The 27,011-nt window shown below is 42.9% G+C and overlaps 1 protein-coding gene across 1 annotated transcript in view; it reads right to left on the bottom strand.

Annotated features, from left to right (window-relative positions):
* Positions 1–14,464, bottom strand: part of dync2h1 (dynein cytoplasmic 2 heavy chain 1) — a gene marked incomplete at its 5' end in the record, with an annotated part of 163,522 nt that extends 149,058 nt beyond the window's left edge. Inside the window, 15 exons of the mRNA XM_080007116.1 lie at positions 1,201–1,362; positions 1,616–1,711; positions 1,826–2,021; positions 3,178–3,353; positions 4,001–4,125; positions 4,350–4,461; positions 4,554–4,667; positions 5,137–5,271; positions 6,318–6,404; positions 6,766–6,911; positions 7,750–7,894; positions 9,330–9,448; positions 11,377–11,515; positions 13,194–13,367; positions 14,282–14,464. Coding sequence (XP_079863242.1) covers positions 1,201–1,362; positions 1,616–1,711; positions 1,826–2,021; positions 3,178–3,353; positions 4,001–4,125; positions 4,350–4,461; positions 4,554–4,667; positions 5,137–5,271; positions 6,318–6,404; positions 6,766–6,911; positions 7,750–7,894; positions 9,330–9,448; positions 11,377–11,515; positions 13,194–13,367; positions 14,282–14,464 — 2,109 coding nt within the window. The remainder of the gene's footprint in view (positions 1–1,200; positions 1,363–1,615; positions 1,712–1,825; positions 2,022–3,177; positions 3,354–4,000; positions 4,126–4,349; positions 4,462–4,553; positions 4,668–5,136; positions 5,272–6,317; positions 6,405–6,765; positions 6,912–7,749; positions 7,895–9,329; positions 9,449–11,376; positions 11,516–13,193; positions 13,368–14,281) is intronic.
* Positions 14,465–27,011: the final 12,547 nt, after the last annotated feature.

The raw sequence follows: 27,011 nt of genomic DNA, 5'->3' as shown, positions 1-27,011 counted from the left end.
GGTACAGACTGGACATTTTAAAAGTGTTCAGACATCGGACAAAGCCAGCCAGCTAACACAATTTGAGAACCAAATGGAGATGGGAAACGGAGGGACAAAAGCAGAGCCGTGGCTTTCACCCCTGGCGTAGTGTTGCTCACACATTTGCATACATACTTAAAAGAATGTGGCCCTATGCGGCCCAGGCCACCTCCAAATGTGGTCTGAGCGATCAGATCTCAACGCGTCTTGGGGGTGTTCACACCTGTACTTAGGCTGTCCACTTGTGATCGGATCACCCATGATGCATATTAAAACCAGGTGTAGATAGGACCTCAAAGTGACCGTTGGGTTCTTGGTCACCTCTCTGACCAAGGCTCTTCTCGCCCAGTTACTCAGTTTGGCCGGATGGTCAACTCTGGTGGTTCTAAACTTCTTCCATTTCACAATTATTGAGGCCACTGTGCTCCTGGGAACACTCAAGGCTTTAGAAATGCTTTTATATCCTTGCCTTGATTTGTGCCTCCCCAGAATTTTATCACATAGGTCTATAGAGAGTTCCTTTGAATTTATGGCTTGGTTTTTGTCCTGACATGCAGTGTGAATTGTAGGACCTTATATAAACAGGTGTTTGCACCTTTCTCAACTATGACTTGTCAATTCATTTTGCCACTGGGGGACTCCAATCAAGTTCTAGACACATCTCAAGGATAATTAAAGAAAACAGGATGCACCTGAGCCCAATTTGGAGTGCCACAGCAAAGGGTCTGAATACCTATGTAAATGAGAGATTTCAGTTTGTGATTTTTAATACATTTGCAAACATTTCTAAAAACATGTCTTCAGGTTGTCATTATGGGTTACTGTAGATACTGTAGACTGATAGGCAAAATGGAAAATGTATCCATTTAAAATGATATCTACGACACAATAAAGGGTGCAACAAGTGAAGGGGTCTGAATACTTTCTGAAGCCACTGTATATCTATACAAACTTGTAAAATTTCCTTTCTTTGGTAAGAGTGTGAATTGTTGATAGAGAGATTGTTAAAAAAAAAAAAGGAAATTTTTAGGTTTATTGCATATTGGCATTTTTTTCCTATGTCTTTTTATAGGATATTGTTTAGATGTGAGCTGGTGTAAAAATTCATTTCCCTCTGGGGATGAATAAAGTATCCATCCATCGACCACAATACACATTATTTATGTATTGGCTGGATACCTTCTCTATGAAATCCGAGTGCCACTTGCGCAGCTTCCTGTTCTCGGTGGAGAGCCTCTCGGCTGCAGACTGCAGCTTAGTGATGTAGCCCTCCAGCTCCTTGGGGTGGTCCCAAGTGATCTGCAGCTTCCCCCCCGACTCCCTGGACTGGTGCTGGGGACTCTGACCACAGCAACAGGGGGTACAGGTAAAATAGCAGCAACAGAAACTACAGCAAATACTGGACATGATTTGGTAGAAAAGATAAGAGTGACAGAGTACAAGGGCTCTTGAGTATTACATTCTGCTGGGGGCTATACTTTCAACTCGGGGTTCATGACTTTATTTCATTTATTTCTTAGATCAGTGTTGCTACACTTGCGAGACAAAGGAAAAGAAAATCACAAAGAACAGAAATGTTGAATGAAAAACACACCTTGATGACCTGTTCAAAGGCCAGGGCCAGACTGAGCATCATGGGTCTTTGGGAGGGAATCATCTGCTGGTGGATGGTGTTGTAGAAATGAGCCACCTTGGATAAAGGAGTGGAAAAAAGGAAAGAAAGAAAGAAAGAAAGAAGGAATCAGAAAAACACGCAACGAAATGGTGAACTATGCATCGTCTACTGTATCATTTATCTCAGAACCTGTTTGAGGACAATGGCCTGCCGGTGGAACTTGTTGGCGGTGTTGGCTGCCTGCTGGATCTTGGCCGGGACAGCGAAGCCCAGAGCAGAGAGCTGGCGGACCTCCCTGAGCAGGGTCACCAGGCGGTCCGAGTACTGGATCTTCAACTGGCCGTCCGCATGGTCCAGGTCCATCACACGGCCACTGGCCTGGAGGCTGCAGGGATGAGATGGTTTAATCTACTGTGCCTCAAAGAGGTCGTCAGGTGTACCGTGAAAATGTATACAATTTCAATTAAGTGGTAAATAATGGAAACTAGCTTTTGTGTCGCAAGACCAAAATTGCAAGGCTGCAAGATGTAACTAATTCAACAGCTCCCGCCAGAATAACATCTCTGTTTAGAAGAAGCTCAAGTTTCAAACGGAATATCAGAACTATCAGTAGTGATGGAGGGTTCAACTCTTTGAGATTTGGTTCTCGGACTCACTCAGTAAAGAGTCCTTCAAATTTCCCGACTCTTGGTTCGTTTGTTTGAGTTGGTGTAACACATGGTGAGTGAGGGAGTAATTCAAAATGTGTTGTTTTGGTGGAATGCAAACTGTAAATCAGTCACATTCAACATCAACTATGGCAAATGCCTAGACCTTTTTTTACCTTTAACTTAGTCCTCAGTTATTATTTCCAGTTTCTGAGTTTGGAGATTCTCTCTTTTGCGGTAGTGACATCGCACTTAAATGGCTTCAATAAAAACTGTGCATTTATATAAAAGTTGTTTTTTCTATTTATTAATTGCATGGAGGAAGCAGAGGAAGGATTTGGACATGGTGGTCTCGCGTGGCACCATTGGTCAGGTGATAGTTGCGGCTCCAGGTTATTAACTGTATAAATTAATTAACACCAAATAATTTAGTTTAACATATTTATTTGCCGATAAATCAGTGCATCCCATGTGGCTTGCTTCCGTAATCGTGTGGCTTAGTTCTGTATGGTGGTTTTGCGGTTGTTTTTTCTGTTTATGCGGTTGTGTTTTTTGTCATTTGCTTGCGTTTTGTCTATTTGCATGTGTTTTCTTAAGTTGCAGTGCTTTGAGCTCTGTATTGCACGATCTCCCAAGCCTACTACGAACTAATAATTTGCGAGTCTTGCATCACTAACAATCAGTAGACCATAATAGTAAGCACAGTTCTATGCGTTTGTGACCTTTTGTGGGGTTTTTAATGAGTAACAGGATAGTGGAGTGCGGTGGGAATATTTCATTGTAAGAGGTTTGCCGTGGTAGAAAACACCTTGGGAAACACTGGCTTAATCAAGCAAAATAAAGCAGGAAATATTTCCATTTGATTTGAAATGCTTCTGTGGGCTGTACTCTCACCTGATCCCAGACTTTGGGTCGGCTAGTCCAGAGAGGGCGTCCCTAGACCAGTCTTCAAACTGCTCCTGCTCCCAGGCCCTGAGGACCTCCAACAGGTCGTCAGAAAAGCGCAGGAAGCCCCTAAAGCCAGACAGGTCGGGCAGCAGAGCCTCGGCGATGCGAATTGAGTCTTCCACCTACGAGGGGATTATCACATACTTCAGACGTCTGGAAGTACTGCGTTATCATGTTTTCCCTGAACTTTATCAGGGCTTAAAGTAAAAACTAACACTAAAATATAGCAGATATTTTGGATTTTTATCAGCAAAACACACACACACACACACATACATACATATACACACAAGCACACATATGTGTACATATATACACATATATACACACACATATACATATATACATACATATACAGTATACACACACACACACAAACACACATACATACATACATATATACATATATATAGATATAGATATATATATATACACACATACACACATATACATATATACTGTATATATATCGTTTTTTACTTGTTTAATATTTTTTATATTTTATCAGATTGTATTTGAGAGGTCGGTTACTATTTGAGCATTATGATTAAAAATAGATGAATAAGACAAGAAACAGCAGGAAATTTATGTTTTTCTCACTTATTAGTCTCAATTGCTATTGAACGTCTGTAAAACTTGAGTCATTGAGAATTCTTGTAAAAATGTCAATTTTTTTCAATCTTCTACCTTATTTCAGTTTTAAACACACAAAAAGATTAATTAATCTGCACACACACACACACACACACACACACACACACACAGTTACCTTGTGTATGAGTTGTCGCACCCAGACTATCTTATTGACCACCTCAGGGAGGTTCCTTCCAATGAGCGGTCCATTTTTCTCTCCCAGGGCGCCATGGCAACGGCTTTCAAAATCAGTTCTCAGACCTGGGTAAGAAAGAACGGACGAAAGAAAGACGGTACAGAATCTGAATCACACTTGTTCACATAGACTAACAAGGAATTGGCCTCTGGTTGTACGTTTCAGGCTAATGTACCCTTACAACCAGACTCAAGACTACATGAATATAAAGTAAAGTAAGGTGTAAATCATGGAGGATGTGAAGTGGACCCATACGAGGGTAAACACGGAGGATGTAGCGTGGGTGTACCCTTGTTGTAGTCCAGCAGTCTGGCCAGCAGCGTCTCCCTCTCAGACTGCAGCTCTTTGCTGAAGGTTGGAAGTCTGATGAGCTCCTTGTGCTTCTGAAACACCTGCAGCAGCTGCAAAAACACTCATTCAGACGCTGGCAATCACTAAAACACAAGATTTATCAAACTGAATCTGTCTGCAGCCACTGCTGGGGTTTATCTACCTGCTGTGGGTTGTCCTGCACGGCGGCAATGTAGCTCTTCAGCCTTCCGGCGACCTCCTGCTCCGACGTGGCCATGGAGCGCTCAAACTGGGCCACCGCTGCCCTCCATAAAGGCTAGCACACACACACACAGACACAAAACACAGTTTATTATTACACAGCTCTGTGGAATACTCCATTCTGATTGGTCGATAGCGCCAATCCGTGGTCATTTTTTTTTTTTTTGAATGACGACGGCTGTACGTTAATAACGTCCGTTGTCACTGGCCTTCTCCACTGGATTAATTTCCCACTTCAGGCAATCTACACACTACTGCCGACACTTGCTCGCGGCACATGTTGTGACGATACATAGAAACTACAAGCAGCGAGTTCTGAGTCACTTCTTGTCATTAAGCTTCGACCTCGCTTTGAATTTGAAATTCTTAATCTTGGTTTTTGCTGACCTTGCTGACGACTGATGATTCATTTTGTGACTAAAACAAAAGCTTGTTTCACACCATTGCACAATGTTTGCAAAACACAGAGCTGAGGTGAGACAGTGCAAAAAAAAAAAAAGTCTGTTCAATGGAAGCTTTCCAACCTCAGTGTAGGGGTTGAAGTGCAAAGGGTTGAGTCCAGAGAAGGGTTCAAACACGTGTTTGGAGGTCAGCGCCTGTTGTTTGGCGGCAGGAAGCAGCCGCAGCAGCTTCTCATGGACCGTGCGCAGAGTCACCACCTGGTGGCAGCACACGCACGCACGCACACACACACACACACACACACACACACACACACACACACACACACACAAATTAGTGTAAACGATTAGCAAACAATTCGCTCGTAGTGAAGACATTTTAAATGAGTCGGGAGTTGTCATCTCAATTCACGAGGAAAAAAATTAGTAATAACACATTAAATGAATGTGGATAAAGGCATTTGGCACAGTTCATATTGAATGTGACAATGATTTACACACTGCATTCCACCAAAATAAATAATTTTGACAGAGTTAAAAGATTCCTTTGAGAATTCCGTTCACAACACAGGGCTGAACCGACTCATGACTCTTGAATCATCAGGAAGTCCTCCCTCGCTTGCCGTTCATTACACCAGCTGAATCAAACCAATGGTCGGTACTCACATTTAAACTGGCAACACTCTTAACACAAGCTCACTTCTTTAACCTCCACACGATGGCTCCACTCTTGTAGACTCCATTATTCAATGCAACATTACAGATCCACTAAAAATCCTTGATTCTAAGTCCATGATATGCCAGGGAGCTGTATGCATGTATGTTTTTGCGCTAGTGATGAAAATTTCAACTCCTAAAAAAATAATAATGAGAATAATAATAAAAATTTAAAAAAATTTAAAAAGAAAGGTTAAATTCTTCTTTGAGATTCGGTTCTTGACGAGTCACTCACAGTTAAAATGTTTGTCTCTTTGTTCATTTGACTCAGTTGGTGGATTGCACGGTGAGCGAGGGGGGCCCTTCCACATCCTTACATGTCGGATAAATGTGGTTAAAGTAACATTTTTTGGTTGAAAAAAAAGGAAGAAATTCAATCAGGGAGCCACCGTTTTTCTCTTGAAAACCTGTTATTCTACACAAAAGTATAATGGAACTTAGTTGCACATGTTTTTAATAGTTCACTCTTGGCAGGGGTATTATTAGGTGGGTAGTCACTATGTTCTGGCCAGTCCACATTCTAATGGCTCACTTTCTCATTTTTATTCTAAAAGAGTTAAAACAAATCCCACCGTCCCAGACCTCACCTCGTTCAGCCTCTGAGCAAGGCACTGCAGAGTGTGCGGCCGGTGCTGGTCTCCTTTCCAGGGGTGAGGGGCATGTCTCTTCCACATCTGAAGACCAAAAAGATAAAAATAAAAATTTGTATTATTTTGTTCCAAATAAAAAAAGTGAGAGGCGCACGGTGAAACACCAGGCCCAATGGAGAACTCTTCGAGTCATGAAAATGCTTGAATCATTTTAACCTTGCAGCATGACAAATCAATTAATAAAAATCTTGATTCTGAAATGCAGGACGATACAGAACTAGTTTATTTACTTCCATAGATGTTAGTGGAACAGACAGAAACTCCCAGTCCTCAAATCAATGAACATGCTTCTAAAATCACCGATAACTGTCACTGTGATTATTTCCTTTTCCCCTGTTCTGAATGTCAAAGAGTGATTAAATTGATGTGGGTAATTCCAGCGTACCTGTCCTGTCAGGTGCTCGCAGGCGGACACCCACTGCTCACAGATGTCGACGCCAAATTTCAAGTTTTCCCTCACGGCGAGGAAGGGCTCCTTGAAGATTTGTATGCCGCTCAGTTTCTTCTGCACGTATCTGCACAGCGCACCGCCTCACGGACACACACAAACATTCACTTTACACAAGCAGCTGAAGAATTAAGCTGCCTCTGCACGGAATCCAAAAACGGGTCTGATGGTCAGAAAAGCACCCTCTGGTGGCCGCCATTTCTCTTTTTCTTATGTGTGCGTCTTGTGTGCGTCTGTGTGCGTCTGTGTGCGTCTGTGTGCGTCTGTGTGTGTCTATGTGTGCGTCTGTGTGCGTCTGTGTGTGTCTATGTGTGCGTCTGTGTGCGTCTGTGTGTGCGTCTGTGTGTGTCTGTGTTGTCTCTGGGTGCGTCTGTGTGCGTCGGTGTTGTGTCTATGTGTGTCTATGTGTGTGTCTATGTGTGCGTCTGTGTGTGTCTATGTGTGCGTCTGTGTGTGTCTATGTGTGCGTCTGTGTGTGTCTGTGTTGTCTCTGCGTGCGTCTGTGTGTGTTTGTGTATTTTTGTTGTCTCTGTGTGTGTCTGTGTGCGTCTGTGTGCGTGTGTGTCTGTGCGCGTCTGTGTGGTCTGTGTGTGTGTGTCTGTGTGTGTGCGCGTGTGTGTATGTGTGTGACAAATTAAATCAAAACAACTACTGTCCGACAAGTATTTTAAATTACATTTTTATTTAAGACTGATAACTTGTAAAACAGGCAAGTGTAGAGCAGTGGCGTAAATGTATAATGGAGAGGGAACGATCTCTGCTCCACTTCAACATGTTAATGGAATGGTTAATGGGAGTACCGCTGAACTGCACGGATGTCAAAATTTCATGTGCAACCCTCCCAGAGCTATGAAGCATCCCCTAAGCACCCCCGATGAAAAGATTCCGGCCCCGCCCCCGTGTACAGCAGTGTGTCTTTACCGATTACATCCATGAGCCTGAGCATGCGGCTCTCTGGGAAGGGGTCGAACTCGGTTTGTCTCCAGACGTCGTCCAGAGTGTCTTTGCTCTGCTCCACCAGATCCACCACGTCCGGCAGAGCCAGACCATCCAGGCCCACATAGTCCTGGAGGACACACAGAAAACACACATTTATTCCATTTATACTGTGGGGTTGGCAGACCAGTCTGAATGAAAGAGAGTGGAAAAAAATAGGTATTTCAAGACTAACTTTAATAGAGTATTTGGATTCTTACACAAGGAGTATATTATGTAATGTGTCTTATAGAAGTGTTATTGATTGACAGGACATTTTTACAAGTTATAAACACATTAACATAACATTATTTAAGATTATTTTACATTTCCTCTTGACGTTGACTGACTCGCTCACTTCACAATTTCCTTAGCAGCCAATAACACATTAATATGATAACACACACACATAATTATGCTTACCAATTAATTAGGTGTGCTGGCAGCGCCACACACTTAATCAAAGAAATTGCACAATAAATCACCAAATTTCACCCACCGGTAAAACACATCAAAACAATCAGCCGCACGCACGCACACACGCACGCACACACGCACGCACACATGCACGCACGCACGCACTTTTTAACCAGGAATTGTCTGGTTAGAATCTATTGAAATGGTTTCAAAATTAAATTAAATTAAATTAATTTTAATGCAGAGTGGTAAAATATATATCCATATATTTAGTGGCAGGAACAATGTAAATACAGAAATATATTACAAACACATATTTTTATAGATATGACCGAGTGTATTTAACAAAGTGTAGACTGGGATTTACCTGATTACTAGGGGTGTCACGATTCCGATTTGAAATTGATCAAAATCAGCGTGCGATTTCGAACTACGAAATCACAAGCAGGTTTTCCAACGGTACTGTTTTCCAAATGGAAGAGTGCGCACAAGTTAATGAGCTGCGTGCGCCGCTGCTCTGTCTGTCGCTCTCCCGCACGGGGGGTGCGGACCAGCACCGCACTGGGTGCCTGTCCCTTGCCCCATCAAATCCAGCATTATCATGGCAAATGCAAAAAGGCGCAAGACGGAAATGTTCCGGAATGTAGCTGCATGTGTGAGTAGTCACCGTGAGTCACTCACGGTGCCAGAAACGTTATCCCAGTAATTTATCGGGAACTATGTGTGAAAGGGGCTTAACAAAGGCATAGCCGTCAATGCTGAAAAAAAAATACATATGTTCGAAATAAATAATCAAATTGAATCGTGACACCCCTACTTCTTAGTAAATTACATGTAAATACACTTTAATACATATACATTGAGTAGTGGTGTAACGGAACGTAGTTAATTCGTGTTCCATACGGATCGCACCCCCCAGGGTTTAGCACGCATGTGAACAGTGGATTAATTGCAAAATTGCAAAATTTAATTAAATAAATCCGGATGCAGAGTTGCGGTGAAAAGAAGAGACAAGACAGATGGGTGCTGAGTTCACTCTGAAGCATAATGATTGGTTTGCGGTACGTCGCGCGCTATATTGCTGCCGGAATACCCACGGACTGACTCACCTTTTCTATGGGTTTGAAAAGCTGAATGAAGTGGGCGGCACGATCTCTGATGCTGCTTTTCTCCGTGGACTCAGAGAGATCTGACCAGTAATGGAACTCATCGCTCGGAGTCAGGATACCTGCATTCAGAGGGGAGGAAAATGAGCCTGAGATCAAACGGATGACGCCAGACATTCAGCACCACCAAGTCACAATCCTATACATGCTTCCTCACTGTTGCGCGGATACGTACTGTCGACAAGAGCTGGAGTATGGGGCTCCACCGCCCTCGCACACCATATATACCTTGGACCCCGAGGAATAAACGATCGCTGAGGAAGGACGATGTGGCACAACCAGAAGGGCTGAGGAACAAATCATGGAAGTGCCGTCTCTGGAGACCCGAAACAGGAAGACAGTGGGAAGAAGGAGCCAGTTCCTGTGACAGACGGTGTACCAGAATCAGCACCAAGCAAAAGTGCTAATAAGCCCAAGAGAGAGATCGGCAAGAAAAAGCTAAAGACCAGGGCCCAGACAAGGGAAGAAAGGGATAAAAAGAAGAAAGCATCCACTGGGACGAGTGGAGGAGAACGCGATCGGCTACCACCGAAGTTGACACGAAAATCAGATGCAGTGAAGAGTGGCACACCAGGGTGGATAAAAGGATTAAAGGACATTTCCCGGCGGAATCTCCACTCCAAGTAAAGGAGGTGGAAGAAGGAAGGGGCGAAGGCCTTTCAGGCCTATGTAAAGAGCTGCGGGAGGAGATGGCCAGAGTGTTGGATTGGCAGCTACCGGATCAGCTTATGGACTTGCCCATACTTTGGGAGGTAGAAGAAGAGGATGAATGAGATGAATCTAACAGACGTGTGTGTGCATGTGCGTGCGCGTGCGCTGCCGCCAGTTGGTGACTCTTCGCCGCTCCATGAGAAGCTGCTGCGGCTGCTTCCTGCCGCCAAACAACAGGCGCTGACCTCCAAACACGTGTTTGAACCCCATAAAGAAAGATGTCTTAAAATAATAACAATAAACTCTAACAATAATGAAATTACTTAAGTACTTACTAGAACGTAACAAATGAGAAATGAATGAGTTTAATACACAAGTAACCTTGAAAGATAATTACCGGATGGTAATGACACCCATGTTAAGCAGATGGTTTTAATATGAGAAAGAAATGTTGGGATCAAGGTGATAATGAGAAATGTAATGATTAATGTAATAATGATGTGTAAGATTTAGGGAAAGATAATTGTATGTGTGAAAAAATTGATTTACTGTATACTCTGGGAAGGTCAGAAAAACTGAGTTCATGTATTAACGGTAAAAATGGTTTTACATGTAATCCTTTACATGCTACAGCTTAATGTGGGCTGACCTGGAACGGCCATCTTATGAAAAACCTAAGATGTCGGAGAACTCAAGGGGCTCTTGCAGACGCATAGAAAAAACTAGCGTCGCAAGTAATGTCAGTAAGGCAGGTAGTTTCCAGAAAGGCATGAATCATCGCGTGATCACGTGTTCGAGATGAGGCATGACTCATTGACCATGTATGCATAAGAAGGGCGGTGTCAGCAACTGGCACTCACTAGAATAGAGCTGTCGTTAACTGGAGTGGCCTTTTGAGTTGTATCCTTTAGTTTGTAGGGTTACTGAAGGGGGTATGATTGAGGGCTGAAACAGGGGAGGCTTCAGGAAGGAGACGGTTAGGAGCTGGGCGAGTATATTCGCTACCTAGTCTAAGCAATCTTTACAAACCTGTACAGTTGTAATCCCTGGCAGGCTAGAGATCTAACCCGTTAGATGGAGGACTAGTCCGGAGCACTGTACTGTGCTATTGCCGGGAGACAGTACACACACATAAACGGCGTTCGCCAATCCCTTTGGACCGACTGACCCATGTTCAACTGCTGTTCACATGGAACCCTTCTCCACTTTGGCCTTGAAAGTTCTCGTTTGAATATTTGCTACTACCACCAAGATCTGCACCCGTGGCGGCTCCACCCGGGCCGGCAGACAGACAGACCGACAGACACACCAGACAGACAGACAAATCCATACGGCATACCTAGCACATCGTCCTCCTTGCGCCACCTCTGATCTGGAGACTGGGCTTCAGAGTTGCGGATCAACGAGCCGAGGCCCTTCTCCAGCTCGCTAAGCAGACCTGCTAGTTTGGGGTCGAACACCGAGCTCCAGCGTTCATCCTGGACAGCACAGAAAGGAGATGATGGAAAGGAAAGGAGATTCATGACAAGTAGCTCTGTTGTCGAAACCTATATGTTTAAAAAATAAAATTTAAAAAAAGCTTCGAAAAAAGAGTCTGAACGTTATTTGGAACTAAACACACAAACTGAAGTGCAGGACATACCAAACAGAAAGTGGATTGTTGGAACAAAGGTTTAGAAGTTCTGTATAATTTGCACTGTGCGATATAGTGTAATAATGCTGTCCTAACATTGAAGACGCTGTAATAATTGAGCAGTTGCATTGTAATAATTTAAACTCATCCTTTGCAGAATATCCATCTGTATTTATTTATTATACACACAGCCAATACGAGTAACCAGAGCCACTTAGCCCCTGGCTCTATTTAATTTAATACATCCTGTGCATCGAGCACATTGTGTATGATTTTGTTTCTTTTTTTTTTTTTTCATTTTTGTCTTTGACTGTAAAGCATTCTTATGTTGATTGTCTGTACATTAATGCACCAACCCTCACCACAAAAAAATCCTTGTTTTTGATAATGTACTTGGAGGAATGTTAAACAGATTCCGGTTTTGATAAGTGGAAGGAGCTTGTTTTCGAGACATCAACAAACGTTGCAATCAGAGTTTCCGTTAGAAAAATTGCCGCCGGTCAATGGAAGATTTCAATTCCCCGGACAAATGGGAGAGATTCTGGTCAAATAGTATCTGTGTTTATTGAGCTTAAAAACAACTGATGAGCAGGTTACATACAGGATGAAATCATGAATGCATGTCGATTAATAATATTATTTATTGAATATTAAAAATAAAATAAGTCCCGTCAGTAAACGCAATTTTAAAAATAAATAAATAAATAAATATCACACATATTACGATTTGAAATCAAATGATTTTCCGTTCGTGTTCAATAAGTAACAAGTGCAGTTGCTTTAATTAACATTTTACTCAAATACAATTTTGATCAAAACAAAAAACAAAATAAATAATAGAAGTTTGTGGTGTTGCGCGTCTTGTCGACATATTTTACACAATGGATATTTATCATCTGCTTTGGGTCAGAACTTAAATATCCCAAAAAACTCCAAACTATGGATATATGTGTCCTTGTCTTTCTGCTTCTGCTCCAAGTTCTGGATACTGCAGTCGGTCACTGCTCCGTGTGTGTGTGTGTGTGTGTATGTGTGTGTGTGTGTGTGTGTGTGTGTGTGTGTGTGTTTACAAGTGCAACCTGTCCACGGGGTGGGACTTATTTCTATAGGGACTAACATGATTTGCTGAACGCAGATCTGCAGAATTTTTTATTTTTATTTTTTAAATCGAAATGATTGGGTCTATTTCTTTTTGACATAGGCGTGCGCAGCACGATAGAAAATTGCGACATTTAGTGAACACTTTTGGCAAAAGCAAAATACAATTAGGTACATTTTCATTAGTAAGTTAGAGCACTGATACTTCTACTCACTTCATTAGTAAGTAGAAATATCCCCCCCCTCCGGTTCCATTGACCAATGGTTTGGTCAATGGAACCAGCACAGGAGAGCACAATACCATGATTTTAACCATCTGGTTGTAACTAAAAAAATATTCTAAAAATATTTTTTTTGTCAATAAAAAATTCCCCAAAAGCCAGTTAAGACTCAACAGTGCTTCATGCATATCTTGTGTGGCGGACCTGGAGCAGCACAGGAGCGAAGACCTGCCGCACGGACTGGTACAGGGTGTTGATGGGGGACTCCAGCATGGACGACACCAGGATGCTGCGGTGCAGGTTCTCCTCCGTGATCACCGTGGGGTGCAGCTTGAAGAACACCAGCACCTTCTCCCCGCCGTCCTCAGACGCCTCGATCTGTCAGTAATACAGTGATATACTTTAAGTGTAAACAAAATATACAATACGTACAATGGGCTTACATGCATACACTTCCTCCTTGAACCTACATTTGGAAAACTTCAGATGTGATACCTCTGTGATGAGGAATACAGATATGGAATGTGTACTCAAGATATTGCCCGATTGTGAGCAATATGTGGAAGATCATTGATCAGCACATCAAATATTATGGTTTGGCAAATTAAATTAATATAATGTGCCCATTATATTGAAATGCATTAAAAGACAAAGTTCTGTTTTATAATACAAACATTGTTCACCATCACAATACACATTTTCTCAACACAATTTTCTTCTTGTTTACTGTTTAAATTCTATGTTAATTTTCTATTCCCTTTCTTAATTTTAGGCATATATTTAATGTTTGTCTTAAGCTTTATTGTACATTACCACATTTTTATCTTCTTTGTTTATCTTAAGGTTCATTCTTAGCTTTATTTCAGTAGTCATTGTTAATCTTTAAGGTTTATTGTCAATGGAAAATGTATTTAAACAAACTTACCAAATATATATTTTGGTTAGTGTCTCGGTGTATTACTGTATACAGTATTTGGCCAATAATTTAAGGACGTTTTTATTGTTGGTTTTTTGTAACATTTTAGGTTATGTTTTATTGTTTACCGTTATTTTAACTCTATATCGACATAATTTAATAGTTTACTGTTAGGTTTGTTGTATATTTTCTGTAGCTAACTTTGAGGTTTATTGCATATTTACAGTCTCTTTTTTTCCTATTTTCTTTTATTTATACTATTGCTTTTATTATTGCTTATTGATTTATGTGAGCTGTCGGAGCACTATTATTTTCCTCCAGGGATTAATAAAGTACCTGTCTATCTATCCATGCGTACATACATGCGATACACTACCTGATTAGTCAGACGCAGGTCAGCGCCACGTCGGCTGAAGCTCAGGACAAATTCATTGGCGTCGTCCAGGAAGTTGTTGAGCTGGGCGCTGTCAGCCAGCGCCGCAGAGGGCTCGACGCCGTGGAAGTTCCCTGCTGTGGCCAGGACAAAGCCCTTGCGGGGGTCGTCTGAGCCGTCGGGCATCCTTGCACCTGGGACCGGCGGCCTGTTGAGGGGCAAGCTGGAACGTGCCAGAAGGAGAGGAAAGAAATTATGATCAAACTAAACGTCAGAGGCAGGGTGGCTTGTGGACTCAAAAAAATATATATATGATTAAATAGTTCCTTGAATATCAAGTCTTAGCCAAGTTTGTTCCTCTGTGGTTAATTATAAGTGTTAGTGTTCAGCCCTCATCATTAACACTACAGAGCTAGTGGGGAGACAGATGGAGGATGGTGAGGCTACAGGTTGTCTGCAGGTTATCGCTGAATTTAATTTGCTTTTAAGACCTTTTAGAAGTCAACTCTTAAATGATTTATGGGTGATCCTTGGACAAATCAACTCTCTCTCATTCACTAAAGTACTGCACATAAGTATAGAGATCAGTGTGTATTTGGTAGAGGGCAGGGTTTAGCACAGCACAGAGAAAAAGTATGTGTCCCCTTCCTGGTTATCCTCTATTAATTGCATATTTGTCACATGGAATGGTTTCAGGTCTTTAAGCAAAGGGAACCTAAGGTAACGAACACGTGTGCAAATGATTATTTTACTTCATAAAAAAAAAAAAAAACAGTTATCACAGCCCGATCAGAAATGTGAACCGTCGCTGGTATGGCTGCTGCCCCCGAAGCTTGATAACTTATTGCACCACCTCGAGCGTCAATAACTGCAGTTGAACGCTCCCTACGATTCCCCAAAAAAAAAAATCTGTCTTCCAAGTCGCCGCGGGGGGGGGGGGGGTACGTGCAATAAACAATGACACGGCATTAGCAACGAACAATAAACAATAACCGCAAAAACAACAACGCGAACAAACCTCTGTATACGCTGCACGCCCTCAGGACGCACGGCTGTTTAGTGACTTCGTGCGGTCCGATATGTGTTCGAACAGCAACAACAACAACAACAACAACAACAACAACAACAGTTTAAGACGTTTGACGGTGTTGTCCGGACTTAGCTAGCGCTTTGCGGCTCGGTTCTACCTCGGATGTGTGCGTGTTGATTCAAACCAGATTTGTAATTCAAACCAAAGCAAAAATAAAAAACGCTTTTCCCCGGAGCGCCTCCTCCACCGGGGGGGGGGGGGCTCCGCGCGGCGAGCGACGCCGGAGCAGCGGCGGGATACCTGCGTTCAGCTACTCGGGGGGTCGGTGCGAGGCGGGTGCGGACGCTGGGTCGGTCGCTGGGCGACGCTCGGGCAGCCCGCTCGCCCGCTCCGCCGTCGTCAGGCGACGCGGCGTCGACGCGGTCGCCCGGAGATCGCGTCGAAATTACGCGCTGACGTGGTGACGCAGCGGTGACGCCGGCACGCTCCCGCGGCCCGAACGTCGCCGACGCGGCGGAAGGCGCCGGAAGAGGCGTCCGAGAAGAACAAGACATGTTGACGACAGAAGGCGGAATAAACCATTGTTTACATAAAGAGTAGACAGATAAACAATGGAATATCGGGGTGTGTGTGTGTGTGTGTGTGTGTGTGTGTGTGTGTGTGTGTGTGTGTGTGTGTGTGTGTGTGCGTGCGTGCGTGCGTGCGTGCGTGTGTGTTTTAAATTGCACTCCTGACTGTTTTGTTTTTGTTTTGTTTTTCTTTTCCCCTGTGACTTTGTTCTGCCTTGCTTTTCTATTGCGTGTTGTTGTTTTGTTGTTGTTGTTGTTGTTGTTTTTTTGACAGTTGTAATTGCCTTCGCGTCTGAAATATGCTGTGCAAAATACAAATGCCTTTCAAGTCTGTTTGTATTCGTGCGATTTGCAGTCTCAAAGGGCCTGTCCTGGGGGTCCACACAAAAACCAACAATAAAAAAGAAACAGTAATTAAAACCACACCATAAAATCATTCAATCGATAAAACAGGAAAAAAAAGGCAAAGCTCGCCAAATACAGAAAAATCTGAAAGTAAGTGAAATGACCCGTATGAAGCAATAAACAATAGCAACCTAAATTGAAGACAAAAACAAAAGTTGTCACGAATACACAACAACAATAATAGAATGAGAAGAATCCAAGATTCTGAAACAGCAAAATCCACAAAAACATCCGAGATACGAGATTAATCCGTTTTTGTTTTGGTTGCTTTTTTTTTCAAGAAAATCTTTTGGTCTGATCTGGGATTTGGGAGCAAATTCCAGGCAGAAGCAGCTCCATAAAGAACAGTTATCATATCATTTGTTCATGGACTTGGCACCACCGGATGACCAGTGCTCACTTGGTGTACATTATACCGTTACAAAAAAACAGTATATAGCAGTTTTTCCACAAAAAAGCGGTGTATTATTCTAAATAACATTTTGCATGAATAACAGAAGACAAGACTTCAATTTAGCCTCTGCAGTTTGCAGTGACTTTCGTTTATGCGTCTCACACACACTGGCACGGAAAGAACAATGAAGGGTTCATCTGGCGGCTCCGTTCCGTTGGATTTGATTTTTATTCTTTTAAACAAATAACTGGGAAGTACGGCGGATGTGACAGAACAAGTGACCGAGCAACCCCTCATAACAGAAGATGGAACATATGCAGAGCCTTTCCTTTTCAATTGCAATTCCCTTTTCAATCATGGAATCAATTGGATCAATCTGATCCGACCAGACAATAAATGATCTAACTTGTCGCCCAGTCCTTTGGTCTTCATGACCTGCTCAACCGATATCCCATCTACAAATAGACTAAGTGCTGTGGCGTTAGCAAGAACAGTCTTACTACCGAATAAAATGCATTTATCTTTTGCAATGTTTACTACTAATCTGTTCATTCTCACCCATTTAGTAATGCTATGCAGCTCAACATGTGGATTTTCTCTCAGCTCGACTGGTTAGTGATGCACAGAACGTGATTGCTATCGGCATACGGAGCTACATCCGCATTTTCTACAACACAAGGTGAATCATTTGCGAAAATGGTCCTGAGTCTTGTGAAACCCTGTCAAGATATCGGAAAAATTGGATCGAAAAACGCCGCATTGACTGGAATATAAGACAGGCCCTTTCACAAGACTCAATTTTGAAAAAAAGACTTAGCGATGACCAAACCCTGTTTTTATAAAGGACCATTTTATCTGACAAAAATGACAACGCAGCATGCAGTCGTACAGAGAATATGTGGTCGCCAACGAACGTGATGCAGAATCGACTTTCATAACCGCGAGTTCTTCGAGGAAACCTTGGAAGCTCACCACACTCTGACGGATGTCTGACTGACATCCGTCACCCTACGACGTGTGCAAATGGGTCCGACACAGAGGAAGTAGAAGACCTGCCTCTTCTTTCGAATCAGCCGTGCTGGGAAATTTCGGGGTTCCCCGTGAACTATGACAGTTATGGAGAGCGAATGGTGGATTGGACGAGGACAGTGTGTCAGTTTTGTTCCACAGTGTGTGGAGTGTGTTCCGCGTGCGGAAACAAATTCAAACACTCCTCCTATAGCAAAAGTTTTTTTTATTTTTATTATTCTACCGTATATTGACATTTAAAAGTCTGGACACCGAATATAAGACAACACCATTTTTTAAGACGTATTTCCAGGGGGGGGGCGAAAAAATCGTATATTAGGATCAATACGGTACTCGCCGTGTTCTGCCAAATGTAACGCTAAGATCTGGGTAAAATAGACCAGGGGTGTTTAATCTCCACTTTCAGACTCTGTCCAAGATGCAATGGCACAAATACTCTGTGTTGTATGCCCAGCATGCTGACAGCACAGGTTAAAAATAAGTAAGTAAATAAATAAAAAGAAATGAACAATTGGAGATTAAAAAAAAAAAAAATCACGGAATCGTTTCAAAAGATGTAATCAAAATCTTCGACTCACAAAGTTCAAGTTCAAGTTCAAGTTTATGGCTCAATCGTCCACATGCAACGCTTACGGGAAGTTTTTGTTTCTCTGAGGCCAAGGTGCTAACAGAAGGTCGATTATAGTTACAAAACATATTTCACTGAAACATAACACAAACACGGAAAAAATGTGGGTTTGTCGCGTGGCGTGACCACTGTCGTCAAAGTGCAGTGTGCGCACCCGTATGTTAACAAATAAAATGGATGGTTTCGCAGAATAAAACAATGGATAGCAATTATGATTAAAAACAGGCTGTAAAGGTTAAATTGTGATAAACTTTGTTCGTGGACGGACTAATCATTACAGAGGAAATCAGAGACTTCCACTTTATGTTAATAAAGTATTTAATCTTGTACAAGAGGAGCAGTTTCAGTGTAGCAACACAACAGAATGCCTCAGAGGAAGTGCTCAACTCTCACTGGAGAACTGAGTTTTTTTATACAGTTTTCTAGGAGTGGCGAAGCTGACGAGTCGTTGAGATGTCAGTCAGCAGAAATCGCGACGCCTATGCATAGGTCCTGCTGATGAGACAATTTCGCTGATGGGGCAATTTCGTTGAGACAGATCGTCTTTTACAGATCAGACAGACAGAGAGATCCCTTTATCTGATGGTGGAGACATTTCTCCTTTCGCCTTTCTCCTCTTCACATTATGGCACAGAAAGTGACGAGTTCATGTCTTTTTTAAGACATGAACTCTATTTAGCCTTAATAAGAAAAGCAAAGTACACATACCTTGTACAAAAGTTCATGTGAAAAGTACATCAAAAAATAGACGTATAAAATTCTTATCACACAGGCGATAACAAACGATTAGAATATCTGATGTAAATAATGCAGTACAACTTGTCATTTGAAAAGTGTGAAAGTATAAATATTACAAGTAAGTCAGGACCCTACGTAAAATAACTACCCTACATAAATAAGTAGGGTAGTCATGAACAGACCATTGCAGGAGCAGGGAGGGATAGTCAAGGTGAGTTGTGTGTGTAATTTGGGGATGGTCCCGTGTGTGTGTGTGTGTGTGTGTGTGTGTGTGTGTGTGTGTGTGTGTGTGTGTGTGTGTGGGACGGGGAGGATCCAGCATGTGATGTGGGGAGGGGAGGGGGCAGTGGGTGAAATGTTTATGTGGTCGATGGCGGCAGGGTATTTAGAAGTCTGACAGCTTGGGAGAAGAGGCTGTTGCAGAACCCTGCGGAGCTGGTTCTAATGCTGGGAAACCTTCTACCCAGTCACATTTTGCAGCTACAACAGCCGAGCACACTTGTGGCGTTCTTTCTGCAACTGAAGTCAAATATTGTCGGGAATGTCCTTCCCAACACTGTGGCAGAAGTTCCCGCAAAATACAGAACATTTCAACTTTTTCTTATTTGGCCATCTTAGCAGTGGATTTGTTTCTGCCACTCGACCTGCGAAACCTGCAGCTCCAAGTCTTCTCTTCAAAAAGTCTGAAATTGACATTGTTTTCCCGTTTTTTGGTAACCTAAACCTTATTTTTTTAACCTCTGGAAGTTTACCACATACCTTTGTAACGTTTCAGGTCATTCACTGGACTTGAGCTGCTTCAATTTCAATAAAAATGGGAAAAATAGGGGTGTGTTCTAAAACATCATCCTGGGTAATGACATTACTGAATTACATTGCATTTAGCAGAAGCTTTTATCCAAAGCAACTTACAGTTATTCAAACACCGACAGACGCAGCCATCAGGAGCAATTAGGGGTTAAGTGTCTTGCTCAAGGACACCCGTCCCTTCCTGGTAAGGTAGGGACGGGTAAGAATGGCAACACCCCGGACAGAGTGCAAAAAATGTTTTTCCTTTTTTTGCTACGTCATATCTGACTATAATCTGCCTACACCATTACACACACACGCGCCCGGCAAGAAGCAGTCCGTCCCTCCAGGAAGTAACTACACTTTGGTTGCTGTAGAAACAGTAGGTGACATTCTCAGTTCATTTCATGTTTGCACTCCGTCATGTTCTGGCTGCCCTCTCCAAGTGGCTCCTACAATACATGACTGACTTCTCCCCCCATCACCACTGTTCGGATTAAAAGCCTCCTGGTCGGTAAGTGTGTTGTCTGCGTTGCTATGATTTCGTAGAATTGATTCATGTTGAATGGATTTAAATGAGGTAATATGCCACCAACTGACTTCCTCTGTAGAGCTGTGTCATGCCCAGGCATGTAAAGAAATTCAAAGTAAGCTATTATTATTATTATTATTATTATTATTATTATTATTATTATTATTATTATTATTACTATTATTTTCAAAGCTTTGTTTTGACTTTTACTTGGCTCACACACACGCGCGCACACATGCACACGTGCACGCATGTTCACATTTTCCGTGTGGTTTCTTGCACATCATCCTCATTGTCGTCACCGAAAATTCTTTAACACTTGGTCAGCGGCAGCTTAAGAAATCTTATTTAAATCAACATTTGGGGGATCTTCAGGGTCCAATGTTTCACCTTGAAATTACAAAAGGTTCTCACGTCTATTCTACCGTATTCTACTATTTCAAAGTTAGCGCATTCGCTTGTGTCATCGCTGACCCGTTGGGACATTTTTGACAACAGTTTTTTTACCCTTTTTACTACTTTGAAATTTGAGAACTTGTCTCGACACGGTGGACCTTCCTAACAATGTTTGTTGTTTTGTTTTTTTGCTTTTTAAGATTAAATTCCATGGCACTAGATCTACTTTTGGCAACCTGGCTGTTGTTTGTGCCTGCCCTGGGTAAGATGCTGCTGGATAATGAACTGTCAAAAAAAATATATATATATTACGCTGTACAGTCACGTATGATCAAGTTATGAAATGGCTTAATATAGCTGCCTTTGAAGACGAGCAGAAGGGCCCAGGGGCCTCCCCTTCTGCACCCTTTTACACGTGAAATGCACCTCATATTATTAGCAACAGTAGAAGTCAAATCATGAAAGTGGAAGCCAGACATTTCACTGCATATACGGTATGTATGACCGTATGTATATGTATGTGACACATAATCAAGCTCAACACCCAGAGGATGTGAAAACTACACACTGACATCATGTGGTCATAGGAAGGACAGCCCTGTGTTTACATTGTCTACATAGTTCACATTTACTCCAAAAGTCAGGAAAATTAGTTGACTGACTTAGATCAAATAACCGCCTGGGGCAATTCCTACACTTTCTAGACATTTTTTGGGGTTGTTTGTTTGTTTCCCCTTCACCCACAGTGCTTTTGAGCAGGAGGTTGTAGCTACTGTACCGGGCAATGTCAGCTCCCCCATACGGTTGCCCTGATTCAACCCTTCTCTCGTTCTGCCTTCCCTGCCTCCTCCTCCAGGATCCGCTGCCCAATCCCAGCTTGCAGGGCAGGTCGGTGAGAGTACGACCTTTCACTGCAACACTGACAAAGGAAAGGAGGTAGAAATATTTTACTTCCAGAAAGGCGCCGAATGGATAAATGGATACTACGGCTCAAACTCCCTCCCGGAGAATTTAAATCGAAGCCGTCTCAACCTCGAAGAGGGAACTGTGGATCTGTGGGATCTAACGCTCACGGACAGTGGGGAGTATCAGTGCCACATCAGATACTTTGGGGAAGAAATGAAAACTGAGAGAATAACCCTCACTCTCACAGGTACATTAACATACATAACATTTTCAAAAACGCACATATGACCTTTCTGACCATTTTCAGAGCGTGTGATAGTGATCTGTCTCGCATTTTTTGAAGTGTCCTTTATTTCAAATAGGGGTTGAGTTTTTATCTTTGCAAACAAACAAGTTTGAAGTGGAAACCAACTTCAGAACAGAAATATAAATAGAATACAATATATAAATCCATATATATATATATATATATATATATGATGACGACTACGGTGTGAATCCCTGATTATTCTGGAGTCATTGAGCTGCAGTAACTCAAACACCCCGGAGACTCCTTACTACACTATTGTAGTACTCAAAATATCTTCCCAAGGTTGGCAGGTCTGCGTTTATAACCCTGTGGTAGGCTAGACCCAGGACAGGTGTGGCTGCTAAAACCACGCCATCCCTGCACCACAACCCTCTTATGACCCACTTTCGCATTCAAAACCAGAATGATGATCTAACAATATATAAAGGAAGGAATCTCTCTGTCTGTCTGTCAGTCTGTCTGTCTGTATGTCCCTCGAGTATCTCGACAACCATTCATCCGAATTACTTCATACTCGGTGGGTGTATTGCTGGGGACCCAAGGGCGTGCAGGGTTGAATTTGATGAAAAATAATATAGATAAAATAAATAAATAAGTAAAATAAATTTGATAAATACAATTAATAATCTTTCAATAAACAAAGGAACCATGAGCCGCTCAGCTCCCTGGGCGGGCATTCGCAAACAGCGAGGCGTGTGCAGCAGCAGGGCAGGGCTTCAGGGCTCTGCGACTGAGTCACTTACGTTCGCAGTGCAGCCCATTCCGAACAGTGCAGCCTGTTCCGACAGGCATGTTTTGAAGAGGCACCGCAATAGTATAATATAATAATAAAAACTGCAATATGGAACGTAGGCCTATGTCTTTCAACTCTCATGGCCTTGTGTTTTCCCTTCCTTTTAGCCAACTACAGTCTTTCACTCCTGAGGGAGCCGGGTTGCAGTGATGACCGTGAGTGCAAGGTCACTTGTGCTGCTCACAGTGGCTATCCATTCAGCAAGGTGATGTGGAACATATCGCACACTGAGGAACAGAGCGGGCCAGTGAACGACAGTGAAACGGAAGATAAGGACTCCAAGTTGTTCAACATCTCAAGCACTGTGTCCTTCAACTGTTTGTATGGACCTGTGAATCTCAGCTGCTCTGTGGGAGACGCCACCTCCGGACCCATTACCATCTGTGAGTCCTTGGCCCCAGAGGCAATAGGAGTCAGAGCTGCGCTGGTTCTGATTTTCTTTATCCCTGTTTTACGCCATACTCACTGCTGATGTCGTATGTAGGTAGCAGGCATGTGATTGGCAAAGGACAAAAAAGCAGGAAAACAAAGAAAACTTATGAAATGTTTAAATTGCACCGATATATTGCAAGCTAGTTAAAGTGAAACTACAGTTACCTGCGTCTAAAGCACCGCCGGCGCTGCAAACCCCACTTACCGGAACTTGCCCCTTTTTTAGAGTGAAATCCCAATGATTATGTCATGTTTCTCCCAGTGAGTTCTCCCCTATTGTACTCGTTAAAACAGCCACGATGGCGCCGGTCACCTTCCTCCCGCTCACCGCCGTCCTTTTATAATCTGCAGGTTGAGCTCCAGCAGAACCCAAATAAACATCCTCGTGGACAATTGGGAAGGAAAAAAAAAAAATCTTCACGCACTTCGGCCTATAGATGTCCTCAAACACTCTCCGTTTCACTCGGGCAGCTGCCGCAGCGCATACCCCCCGGCTATGAGCTGTATGGGTATAGTACAGGGAAATGGGGACATATTCAACCATATGCTCCAACTATTCAGTGTACTCCTCACTTTACAACCTACCTGTTGCACGACCGTTCGGACTGACGACCAGCTCTCCCACCATTCTGTATTGTACGCTATACCGCGGCGTGTGCGGCGTCTCAGCATCAAGCATCTCATCACGCATCACCCTTTATACCCTATATGCACTATATATACTATATACACTGTATATACTATATATACTATATACACTATTTACACTGTATACATCTCATCTCATCACCGTCAGTCTCAGTCTCGTTCCTGCAGTCTGTCAGTATTCACTACACTAGCGTTCTCAATGGCCACGCCCCCTTACCGTGAAATAACACGGGTCCTCACTTATCGACCGATTCGCTTAACGACCTGGTCCTAGGAACGGAACTCGGTCGTTAGGTGAGGAGTATGTAGATACATCTCTGGAAAAAAGTAAGTGACCATTGCAAAATTATCAGGTTCTCTGTTTTTTTAGATATAGAGAGGGATTCTAATTGAAAGTAATCTAATACTAATGGTTTCTCTGTCTTTTCCCTCTATGTATAGGTATGTGCTTGAGTAAAATGTACATTTTTGTCAAATTCTACAAAGTGCTGACAGCATCTTCCAAATTCCAAAAAAAAAATATTGTAATTGATGGCATTCATTTGTAGAAAACAACAACTGGTCAAAATAACAAAAAAAAAACAACAAAAAAAAAACCAGTTTTCAGACCTCGAATCCTGCAAAGAATACAAGTTCATATTAATTTCTAAACAACACAATACTAATGTTTTATAGAGATAGTTCAGAAATCAATCTTTGGGGGAATAGCCCTTATTTTTTAATCACATCTTTCATACATCTTGACATGCTCTCCCCCAGTCTTTCACGTTACTGTTGGGTGAGTTTATGCCGCTCCCGGCGCAAAAGTTCAAGCAGCTCGGCTTTGTCTGATGGCTTGCGACCGTCCATCTTCCTCTCGATCACATTCCAGAGGTTTTCAATCGGGTTCAGTTCAGGTCTGGAGATTGGGCTGGCCATGACAGGGTCATGATTATTAACCTGGCTGTGTGGCTGGACAAAATAACAGTACTCGAATGTTTGGTAACATTGTCAGAGCACAAGGAAGCAAGCGTTCTTCCAGGACAACCTCGTACCTGGCTTGATTCATGAGTCCTTCACAAAGACAAATCTGCCCGATTCCAGCGTTGCTGAGGCACCCCCGGATCGTCGCCGATCCTCCACCAAATTTCACAGCGGGTGCCAGACACTGTGGCTTGTAGGCCTCTCCAGGTCTCCGTCTGGTCCAGTCCTCTATGGTGCAGTCCTTATGGTCTTTTGCAAACCGCAGCCTGGCTCTTCTTTGCTTCTCATCGATGAAGGGCTTTGCACTACTTCAGCCCTGAACCTCGGAGCCATGTAGAGACGCTGATTTATGAAAGAATTGAAGTGGCCCCTTTTCTCCAGAGCTATATACACACACACACACACACACACACACACACACACACACACACACACACACACACACACACACACACACACACACACACACACACACACACACACACACACACACAGGCCACTTTATTAGGTACACCTTGCTAGTACTGGGTTGGACCCCCTTTTGCCTTCAGAACTGCCTGAGTTCTTGGTGGCATAGATTCAACAAGGTGCTGGAAACATTCCTCAGAGATTTTGATCCATATTGACATGATAGCATCACGCAGTCGCTGCAGATCTGTCGGCTGCACATCCATGATGCCAATCTCCCATTCCACCACATTCCAAAGGTGCTCTATTGGATTGAGATCTGGTGAGTGTGGGGGCCATTGGAGTACACTGAACTCATTGTCATGTTCAAGAAACCACTTTGAGATTTGTGACATGGTGCATTACCCTGCTGGAAGTAGCCATCAGAAGATGGGTACACTGGTCATAAAGGGATGGACATGGTCAGCAACAATGCTCAGGTATGCTGTGGCCTTTAAACAACGCTCAATTGGTACTAAGTGTGCCAAGAATATATCCCCCACACCATCACACCACCACCGCCAGCCTGAGCCGTTGATACAAGGCAGGATGGTTTCATGCTTTCATGTTGTTTAGCCAAATTCTGACCCTACCATCTGAATGTCGCAGCTGAAATCGAGACTCATCAGACCGGGCAAGGTTTTCGCCAATCTTCTATTGTCCATTTTTGGTGAACCTGTGCGAATTGTAGCCTCAGTTTCCTGTTCTTAGCTGACAGGAGTGGCACCCGGTGTGGTCTTCTGCTGCTGTAGCCCATCTGCTTCAAGGTTCGACGTGTTGTGGGCGTTCAGAGATGGTATTCTGCATACCTTGGTTGTAACGAGTGGTTATTTGAGTTACTGTTGCCTTTCTATCGTCTCAAACCAGTCTGCCTATTCTCCTCTGACATCGACAAGGCATTTTCGTCCACACAACTGCCGCTCACTGGATATTTTCTCTTTTTCGGACCATTCTCTGTAAACCCTAGAGATGGTTGTGCGTGAAAATCCCAGTAGGTCAGCAGTGTCTGAAATACTCAGAGTCACTTAAATCCCCTTTCTTCCCAATTCTGATGCTCAGTTTGAAGTTGAGCAAGTCAAATTGAACAGGTGTACCTAATAAAGTGCCCGGTGAGTGTATATATATACACTACTCACAAAAAGTTAGGGATATTTTGCTTTCGGGTGAAATTTATGGAAAATGTAAAAAGTTCACGCTACAGTGATATTACATCATGAAAGTAGGACATTTAAGTAGAAGCATGCAATGGTGTTTTCCTCATCTCAAAGAATTTATTGAAGCAAAAGCCAACAACAGTGGTGGGTTTACCACAACAAAAAATGTCAATGTCTCAATAACTTGTCAAGTGCCCTTGAGCATCAATTACAGCTTGACAACGACGTCTCATGCTGTTCACAAGTCGACTTATTGTCTGCTGAGGCCTGGCACCACACTCCTCTTGAAGGGCGGCCCTCAGGTCATTGAGGTTCTGGGGTACAGAGTTACGAGCCTCTACACGGCGACTCAGCTGATCCCAGCTGACTCAGCTGATCTGAGAACATCCTGTTCTCAGAGGAAACAGGATGTTCTCAGAGTACCTCACCGCACAGTGGCAAGGTCCTGTTGATCAGTTGTTAGGTGTCGTCTTGGTCTCATGATGTCAAAAAGTCAACAGCATGATGAAAACGACTGTTTAAATACCAATTCTAATTGAACCTGGAAATTTATTGGCCGATTCATGGATC

This window comes from Zeus faber, assembly GCF_960531495.2.
Source record: "Zeus faber genome assembly, chromosome: 9".
Taxonomy (NCBI): Eukaryota; Metazoa; Chordata; class Actinopteri; order Zeiformes; family Zeidae; genus Zeus; species Zeus faber.
The sequence above is the reverse complement of the archived record's forward strand: the minus strand, read 5'-3'. Positions and strand labels throughout refer to the sequence as shown.